The 10,393-nt window shown below is 47.6% G+C and overlaps 1 protein-coding gene across 4 annotated transcripts in view; it reads right to left on the bottom strand.

The window, feature by feature from the left end:
* The window catches only part of Arsg (arylsulfatase G), an 82,008-nt gene that overhangs the window by 5,392 nt on the left and 66,223 nt on the right, over positions 1-10,393 (bottom strand). For all 4 annotated transcript variants that reach the window (XM_006970467.4, XM_042283027.2, XM_042283028.2 and 1 more), the window contains 2 exons: positions 7,300-7,420; positions 2,166-2,256 (listed from right to left, as the gene is read on the bottom strand). In XM_006970467.4, coding sequence (XP_006970529.1) covers positions 2,166-2,256; positions 7,300-7,420 — 212 coding nt within the window. The remainder of the gene's footprint in view (positions 1-2,165; positions 2,257-7,299; positions 7,421-10,393) is intronic.

The following is a 10,393-nucleotide window of genomic DNA, read 5'->3' as shown; positions in this document are numbered from 1 at the left end:
CCAGTTCTAGGCTGAACACCAAAAGACTGGTTATCCTCCAAGGCCACTCCGAGTTCATGGCCCAACATCACTTCCCCATCGTGGAACATAGTGTTCTCCATCCTAATGGAGTAGATGCCCATTCACCTGCCTTTCCCAAATGCAGTTTTAAGTAATCAGGATACAAATTTTTAAAAAGTGTGGGGAGGACCCAGAACATGGCAGCATCTCACCCTGTTAGCAGTTTCCCTCAGATGTGTGGAGCTCTCTCTCAGTGGCCCCATCCCTGGCTCTCCTTCAGTCTGGGCTGTCATTCCTCTCTGATTGGGATCACTTTACACAGCCCTGTTACTTCGTGGCAAGGTTTACGATTCCAGTCCATGGTGCCAAGGGCTGTCTGGCAGGGTTCTCTCTGCATGAGGTCAGTTCAGCCTGGAGGGCCCGTGCCTCTTAGATAATGTAATGTAAGGATTCTGATCCTGCACTGTCCCTCTGAGACCATAGCAAAGATCTGACTATTTTGTCTGAGGTTTAGGAACCAAAGATTCTTGAAGCATTTCTAAGATCCCTGGAGCTGTGAACTCAAAGGGCTTGTTCTGGTTTTGCAACCACATTTTACACTCAGAAAATAAATTCTGTGTTTCTTTTTTTTAAATGATATAGTTCTTTGAAAATCTCCAACATGAAATAACTAAATCAAACTGAAATCTCCATCGAGTTTTAGCCAGAGTTTCTCATCTATTTTTATTTTGTTTTGTTTTTCTCTGATTAACTTCAAAATGTTAGAGCTCCAACTAAATGAAAAATACTGGGACAACCATTTCAAGACCATAAAGAGTTTAATTTTTTTTAAATATTATTTGTGTGCACCTGTGTGCATACATGCCTATGCGTATGCATGGATGTGGGGGGGAGGGTGTGTGTGTGTGTGTGTGTGTGTGTGTGTGTGTGAATATATGTGTATGTGTTATGTATGTGGTGTGTGTGTGTATGTATATGTATGTGTATGTATGTGTGATGTGGTGTGTGTGTGTATGTATGTGTGATGTGTGGTGTGTGTATGTGTGTGGTATGTGTGTGTATGTATGTGTGATGTGGTGTGTGTGTGTGTGTGTGTGATGTGTGGTGTGTGTATGTGTGGTGTGTGTATGTGTGGTGTGTGTATGTGTGTATATATGTGGTATGTGTGATGTGTGGTATGTGTGATGTGTGGTATGTGTGTGTTTGTATGTATCCACGCCACAACCTAAAGAATGGCTCTTTCCTTCCACCGTGTGGATGCCTGGGATCAAACTCATGTCGGCGGGCTTGGAAGCAAGTACCTTTACCCACCGTGGATGTCAATTTGACACAAACTGAAGTTTGGAAAAGAAAAAGTCCCCTCATTGGGAAAGAGGGAACCTCAATTGGAAAAAAGAAAGAAAAAATACCTCCATAAGACTGGCCTGTTGGCCAATCTGCAGGGCATTTTCTTGATTAAGGACTGCCATGTGAGGACCCATCCCATTGGGGGTGGTGCCACCCCTGGCAGGTGGTCCTGGGAGGTATAAGGGAGCAAACTGAGCAGGGCCCAGAGAGTAAGCCAATAAACAACAATCTCCATGTCCTCTGCCTCAGTTCCTGCCTTGAGTTCCTGTCCTGACTTCCCTCTGCGATGAACTGTGACCTAGGATGTGGAAAGCAAATAAACCCTTTCCTCCCCATGCTGCTTTTGGTCATGGTTCTCGTCACAGCAGTAGAAAGCAGACTGGAACACCCACTAAGCCACCTCACCAGCCCCAGGTGACATTTCTAAAATAGACACACAGGGCAGTCATTGAGTGGACCAAGGAGCAGGGAAACGTCGTCCTCAGTCTGCTGTGTAGACGTTGAGCGTCTACCTTCCGAAACAGTTTATTGCCAAGCAAATGACACTTTTGGGGGTCTCTGAGTTCCTATTTCATCAGCAGCCAAAGTGGCATCTAAAGCCTAACTTGGAGCAAACTGTTCTCTGGGTGAAAGGAGGTGAAAAACAGGCCAGAGCCCTGAGCCTTGTTTCCATTTTGATGGGTCCTCCTGCCAAACTCAGGTTCAGTCGGCTGTCAGAGGAGCATGCTGTAAGCTCCTCAAAAAAGACAGCCGTACCCCCTCTCACAGGGCACCCCTAAGGTGTGCACATGGGAGGTAGGGTGAGAGCCTCGACTTACCAGTAATGTAGAAGGCCTTGTGATGGTCCAGGCGAACAGTCTGCAGGGCTCCATACTCTCCAGCGGCCCCACTGTTGGGATGGAATAGGACCTGAGGAAGAGACGGTAGCTGTGTCTAAGAGAACCAGGCTAGGCCAGCAAGATGGCGCCACAGGAAAATGTGTTTGATACACACGTCTGATGGCCTGAGCTCGATCCCAGGAACCCAAATAAAAAGCCAGACGCAGTGGTGCATATCTGTAATCTCAGTGCTCCTTCTGCAAGATGGGAAGCAGAGAGAGAATCGGCCAGAAGTTCGAGGACCAACTCTGCTTGAGTATGACACAGCGTAGCAACAGGACCAGCGAGAGAGACCTCATCTCGGCAAAGTGGAAGGTCGGAACCGACTCTCAAAAGCTGTCCTCTGACCTCCACAGGCAGATGTGGCACATCTGCCTCCCCAAGACACATACTACATATATACCTACGTACACATGAAAGGAAATCATGTCATGGTCTGCTCCATCCCCCATGCCCCTACCCATACCCCTAAATACTCACTGTCAAGCTAGGTGCTTAGGAGGGATGGTCTACAACGCTGTGCAGCTGAAAGATCTCACAGGCCCAATGCCAGCGCTGTAATCTTCAGGGTTCTGAGTGCCGGGGGCCGGTGCTTTTTAATTTCACAAATTAAAAATTCTAACACAGCCACAACAGCACTTTAAACACCCCTCAGTGCCCTTCTCTAAGAGGAACTTCTTATAGCTACTTGGGTCATACACCCAGGAGTCCCATCTGCAGCCACCACTTAGGTGCAGAAGGCAGCCTGGACATAAAGATGGCTTACAAATATCCCAGGGCTTATGATGAAGTCCTGGCTCCTTCAGCCTCAGGTTGCCTTTCTAACTCTCTTCGGCAAGAATGGCATAAGAACAGTTTCCACCTCTGGACCTTTTATTACAGTACTGGGGATCGAACCCAGGCCCCCACACAGACTAGGCACACACTCTGCCCTGAGCTATGGCCCCACCCCAAGCCTAGCCTGAACACAGACACCTATGACTCAGTCCTACTGTACTGCTGAGGAAATCTTTCCTGATTCAGTCAGACATGGAAGAATTACCCTGAAGAGCGGAAACACCTAATTCAGAGGTCCCAAGGGAAGGACTTGGTAGGAAATAAAAGGCCAGCATCATTGGTAGGTTGGTGGGTTTGGGCTGGAGGCATGAGACTGCCCTGGTATGAATCATGTCCATATATATTGCTGGGAAGGCACTTACATGATTCAAAGTTTCCGTGGGGCTTGGGGAAAAAATAATGAGAAACATCTGTTTGAGAGGGAAACAGCTGCCCCCCCTCTCCCGAGTTTCAATACCCTGAGAGAATGCTGCCCTGGGCAGGGCTCCCCAACACCTGCTGCTCCCCCCCCCATCAACCCTACAAACACCCCCAGCAGGCTTCCTCCAAAGAAGAAACAAAGTCATTACTGAAAACCTCACTTCTTCCATCCCCAGAAAGCCACGCCTGTCACGGCAGGACACTGCTTTGTTTCCTTGGGGGGGGGGGCAGGAGGGACATGGGACATGACACCATGGACAGACACGGGACATGGACCATCTGTGATGGTCCCCAGAAGACACAGTCAAGGTCGGTCTCTTCAAACCATGGTATCATTTGGAGCTCAGTAACAGAACCTCCCGAAGGAGAGGCTGCCACATTCAAAAGGTATAAGTAGCACTAGCCAAAACTTCCAAAACCTAAGAAACAAAACTGAAATGGCCTATTCTTAGAGATGGGGGTGGATTTTGAGACACTCATATAAGCCACCCCACTTGGAGCTGACTGTTGACGGCTTTCTTGTTTACATCAACATAGGAAGAAGATTGTAAGCTTACACGCCATCATGGCTGAAAATATTTCCTCTCCAGACGTCTGTTCCACAGTTCAAAGCCAACTGACTTTATCTTTTGAAACCTGTACAGACTTCTTGGTTCCTTTTCTTTCGTGTGTGCTGCTCTGCTTTGCTACGTTTTTGTTGTTTTGTTAAGCATGCGAGTGTCACCCTGCACAGTATTATCTCCTGGGGTGTTCTCCTGCACCCCATCAGGCCCGGGTGTACACAGCTTCAAGTCTCCAAAAGCAGGGGTATGTCAATCATCTGCATGTCACTCTCGGTGACACATTTCGCCACTAGGGGCCTCCCTAAGAGAACTGATGGGTGTCCACATTTCCTCGATGTATGGCTTCTGGGTGTGCCCAACTATTTATAGCCCACAGCTGGCCTATACTGGAGTGGACTACATAGATGCAGAGGTATGGAGGAAACTTTCCCTTAATTGACAATATTTGGACCTGGTCATGAAAGATGTGACTTGATCACTCATGACACCACCACCTCCAGCTTCCATCTTGGAGTCAGGACACTAGAAAGTGGGTCACTAGGTTCTGAAATGTGTACCCCTCCCCTCTCAGGCTCTCGGCCCACTCTTTTGGTTGCTCTCCCTGCCTATTCACAGACCCATCAGTGTCGGAGGCAAAGGGTTAAATATGCAGAGCATGCAGCCAGCTGTCAGCTACTGTGGATTCGGAACATTACAGAGACGACCTTCCTAGAGGGAATGAGGTAGGTCATGAGGTCATGGGTATGAAAACTAGCAGCCACTGTTTGCCTTATGCCTCTCATTCCATGGCCCTGCTAAATGAGAGGATATGTCTACACTGTTTCTCTCTTCAGCTCTGGGCTACCCTCGAAATGCAGAGAAGCCAACCGCTGAGACACATCTGTGTAATGTTTTGAGCTGACTGTCTAGGAAGTTCTTTGGGCTTCTAGAAACTGGAATGGTTTTCTAAACCAGCCCATATTAGAATCCTTCTAAATGGAGGCCAGAGCTGTGAGTGGACACAAATTGCATTTATTAAGAGGTACAAGGGGCTGGACAGATGGCCCAGTGGTTAAGAACAATTCCTGCTATTGCAGAGGACCTGGGTTTGGTTCCCAGCACCCATATTGAGGCTCACAACTGTCTGTAACTCCACTTACAGGGGATCTGATGTCTTCTTCTGATGACTGTGGGCACTGTATACAAGTAGTGCACCCACATAAACTCAGGCACACATGATGTACATAAAATAAATATTTTTAGAGGTACATACTATGTATATGGATGATGGATGGGTGGATGGATGGATGGATGGATAGATGGATAGATGGGTGGATGGATGGATGGATGGATGGATGGATGGATGGATGGATGAGTGGATGGATGAGTGGGTGGATGGATGGGTGGATATATACAAAATCATTTGCTTTGATCTGCTGGCCTCCTCTAAAACTATTACAAATCCAAGACAATTTATTCTCTTCATTTCAACAGTTTAAGCTGACCAGGAAAAAAAAAAACCAAATTCATGGCCATCAACTAGCCCTGTTCTTACATTCCAAAGTGGTCTTCTCTAGAGTGTCTACATGCACACTGGAAGAAGCTGGTGCCCTGGGAGTCTGGGCACTGGACCCACGTCAAGATACCATCAGAAGCTCCCTGTAGGCAGTAGGCTGCTACCTACTGCTAGGTCATAGGTGTGATAAGAAAACAAACAAGCCCCCTTTGGGCTAGTTACCAATACAATGTAGGTCCCTTGATGGTGTCAAGACTTGTACGTGTTTCTCCCTCTTGGTTCCTGGACCTAACGCAGTGAGAAGGCACAAATCTGATGCTAAAGGAAGACACAGCTCTGTCTGGGAATAGTAGCAAGCACGAGAAGGAGTTGGCGTCCACAGGTAGCCTGACCACATCAAGAAGATCACTTCCTGGTGATCCCAATTATTCTAATAGTAGCCATGGCCATAGACACTCAGGAGCACCTCTCCACGGAAGTCTCGGCTAATGCTGCTAAGGTCACACAGTACTTCCGGCTTAAGGCGGAAACCGTCTTCCTGTATTGTGCTGTTCCAGAGGGCCAGGCCCGGAGACTGCTGCTCTACAGAGGCAGACATTCAAGAGTGACCCCAGACTCCTTCAGAGGACTGCTCAGGTCTAATCTGCCAATCGCTAAGAACTTCATCAATGTGTGCAGAAGTGTGGTGGTCCACTCAAGACCCGGGTTCTGGTTGACGTGGGAAGGTACCTCAGCGCCCACAAGCACATGTGAACCACTCCCATGTGACCCCCCTCAAAGACATAAATAGACCCTTTGAAGCATGGATTTCCACCTGGTTTGCTGGTGCTCACTGGACCTTACTCAGGGGTCTCCAAGCTCCTCCAGCCCCCCACCTCTCCCCACACTTTCACTTCCTTTTAGTAAATGGAAGACACACAGATATGACAGGAAAAGCCTATCAGGACAGACATTTCCAGGCTACTATTTGGTGCCTCAGAGCACTTTGAGGAGGGGAAAGCAAGGATGGGATCCTGGAAAGTAGAAGCCCAGAGTCACTGCCAGGGGCTGTTAATTCAAGAACAGGCAGATAACTATGGTGGCACAGTCCTGTAGTCCCAGCACACAAAGACTGAGGCAGAAGGATTGCAAGTTCCAGGTCAGCCTGTTACAAGGGGGTCTTTCAAAAGTAAACAAGTAAACAACAACAAAACAACAGGATGCAAAGTGTGTGTTGAGCCTTCCCAGAGTGCGGGAAATGGTGGGAACGTAGAGACCTTGCTGACTTCCATTCATTCACTCACTCATTCATTCATTCATTATTTGTTTATCCATTTTGCATGCACAGGATGCTGGCTGGGTACAGATGATGTTAGTTACATGAATACTGAAATCTAGACCCAACAGATGGGACTCTTGCCCCCAGAGAGCTTCCATTCTAGCTGAGCCTAGAACTGCACAGGCATGTTGTCCAACAAAAATGTGCCGAGTATCCAAGTTATGTCAGAAAATTCAATGCATGCAGAAAAAGAAAATTAAGCCTTAGAGATAATAAGGACTCTCTATAATTCTACACTAAACCAAAATGATAAATATAAATACAAATCTGGATTAGCAAACTGAATTATTGGAGGCAGTTCGTCTCTGAAATTCATCCCTGGGAATTTTTGCAAAGAGTTTGCACCAGCCATTGACATGCACCTTCTGAGGTGGTCATTTGTATCAAGGTAGGGGGTGTGAGATGAGAGACACAGTCCAGACACAAGCTTCCCCAACTTACCCTGTGCCCCGCCTGTGACCTGCCAAAGAGCACCTCAGAGGCATCAAGGCCGTCGAAGTTCCGGTTTGGCGGCAAGCTGGCTCCTGCCAGGGCTATCGCCGTGGGGAAGACATCCAGCACGCTGCAGGAAGAAGAAGACACAGTTTGCCTCAACTCCTCCAACTCTCCCTGGCTCTCCTGTGATCAAACCCCACCCGAAGCAGCCCAGAGCACAAGCTGACAGCCTCTCCTACAGCCCACGTTGTCTGTTACTCTTTGGGGTTCTACCTGAATTTCAGCTACAAGAGGCAGGTGACAGCCAGGTGTGGCACAGACTCAAAGTCAGCTTAACCACCCATCTAACTTCCAATTCTGTAGTTTCCTATTCCATAAAATGTGTGGTTTACTAACAGTAGCTGCTTCATAGGGGGGAAGTGTGGGTCCAACACTCAGGGAAAAGACACAGGAGGAGCCTGGCACTTGCCGGCTGTTTTTCTTATAATCACTACAGGGTCACACCTTTGAACCCAAGGACTAAGAGTTGGCTGCTACCTTATCAGGAGTAGTGTGTGGCAGGGTGGCAGGTGTCTGCAAGAAAACACACGCTTCATTTTTCATTGCCTGAGTCTCTCACAGGAATATTTCGTCTTTAGCTGAAGTATGTGAAATTTTAGTTACGACCTGTGAAATACTCCACTTCTAGGACTTGGCTTTAACTCTTTTTTTTTTTTTTTTGCTCATGACAAAATAGTGAATGCTTTATGAGAAAAAAAAACTTAGAACATACAGAAATACAAAATGAAAACAACACATAACTAGTCTATCATTTGATGGTAACTACTGTTAATATTCATTATTTTAAGAATTCAAATTTAGGGGCTGAAGAGATGACTTAGAAGTTAAGAGAACGGACTGTCCTTCCAGAGGACCTGGGTTCAATTTCCAACATCCACATGGCAGTTCACAACTGTCTGTAACTCCAATTCCAGGTGATCTGATGCCCTCACACAGGCATACATGCAGGCAAAACGCCAATGCACATAAAATATAAATAAATAAACAAACAAGTAGAATTCAAATTCTTGTGTGCATGCAGTACACGCATGTGTGTATGCTTGCCCGCATGTACATGTGTGAGGTCAGAGGTTAACATCAAATGTCTTCCTCTATCATTCAACATTTGGTTTCTGAGACAGACTCTCTTGATATTTCAGCTTGACTGGCCAGTGAGGCTCCAGGATCCTTTTCCTTCCAGCACTGGAGTTCCGGATGTGCCTTGATGTCCAGCTTGGACATGGGTGCTGGGGATCCGAACCCAGCAAGAGTTGTAGCCCCTGAGCCATCGTCCCAGCCCCACCCACTATTTTAACTGGTGGTCTTGTTAATGTGATTTTATTCCTTTCTGTTTTGTTTGTTTGTTAAGACGGTGGTTCATATACCCAGACCAGCCTTGAACTCCTGACCCTCTTGCCTCTACTTTATGAGGGCTAAGATTACAGGTTTGTGTCATGTGAATTTTTTTTAAGTCATGTGGAACTTTATCACACTGCATATCTCGGAAAAAGCCTACTGTGCTCACATCAGGAGGTGGGGGTGGGTCATCAAAGAAAGCAGAGGGGCTGCCCTTTCAACAGAGCAGCTTGTAGAAGAGTCAGGGGAATTGAGAGAGCCAATGGGATTTGCCAGAACCAGGGGGCTGGGCCAACATGAATTCTGTCATGGGTTAGACTTTCCCAGAAAAGAGGTCCTGGTACCTAGAGGCTGGGACAGCATCAAAACTCAGGATCAGGGATGGGAAAGCTCTCAGGGCCATGTCTTATCAATTTATCCACTCTAAGTTCTAGGAAGTGGCTCTCTGCCTTCCACGGAGGCTACAGAGAAGACCCACCATGCATGTGGCATCTCCAATCTGCCCACCTGCTTCTCCTCTCCAGGGCTCTGCCTATGACCTGCGGCGGAATCGCTCTCGTTGACTGTGGGACAAAGTGTTTCTATTTGCCCGCAGCCTTCACAGTTCACAAAACTGGTGGCTTATTTCTTGAGATAGGCACACCGGGAACTGGCATCCCACACTGGTGCGCAGTCAAGGCATGCAGAGTCAGCACTCAACAGAGTACAGAACAGTCTGGAAACCTGAGCAGAGTCCAAGGTTCCTGCCACAGACCAGGAAGCAAAGAGGTCTATAGTGTGGTCTGAAAAGTCTGAGATGGTTTAGGGCTGTTTGTTAGAGCTCATGCTCTCTCTTTCTTTCTCTCTCTCTCTTCTCTCTCTCTCTCTCTCTCTCTCTCTCTCTCTCTCTCTCTCTCTCTCTCTCTCTCACACACACACACACACACACACACACCACTAAGAGAGATCAGTATCAAACCCATAGGCAAGAAAAACAGGATCTACAATCTACAGTAGATAGTTTTAATTTGTGTGCATATGAACACCTGTGTGGGGGTTTGCACACCTGTGTGGAGGTGCCTACACACCTGTATGTAAAGTGTGATGAATGTCCTCCTCTATCACTATCTATCTATTCCTTTGAGGCAGTGTCTCTCCCTGAACCTGGGCTTGTGTTTTCTCTGCTAGTCTGGAAGCCAGGATGCCCTACTGATTCCCCTCACTGTCTCATCCTGCCCGTCTTGGAGCTGGGGTTATCGGCATTCGTGGGGCATCCAGCTTGTTATGGGGGTGCTGGGATCTAAAGCCCAGACTTACTGATTGCTCAGCAAATGCTCTTGACCAACACACACACACACACACACACACACACACACACACACACACACACACACATTAGATTTTGAAGTGGACTGGGGAAATAGCTCAGCCTTTAAAGTGCTTGCCTTGCAAGTGTGAAGACCTGTGTTTAGTTCCCAGAACCCATGTTACAAAAATCAGGGCAGCAGGATCTCCCTAGCACTGGGGAGGTGGAGATGGGTGGATCCCTGGGTCTCACTGGCCACTCAGTCCAGCCTAAGTGATGAGTTTCAGGCCAGTGCCTGAGGAACAACAGCGGAAGTTGTCCTCTGGCCTCCATACACATGTGCACACGCACACACGCACGTGCGCACGTGCACACACACAGACACACACACACACTCATACACGCACATATGCTCTCACT

This window comes from Peromyscus maniculatus, chromosome 8 (genome assembly GCF_049852395.1).
Source record: "Peromyscus maniculatus bairdii isolate BWxNUB_F1_BW_parent chromosome 8, HU_Pman_BW_mat_3.1, whole genome shotgun sequence".
NCBI classification, from domain to species: Eukaryota; Metazoa; Chordata; class Mammalia; order Rodentia; family Cricetidae; genus Peromyscus; species Peromyscus maniculatus.
Note: the sequence above shows the minus strand (reverse complement) of the source record. Positions and strands in the feature narration are given on the sequence as shown.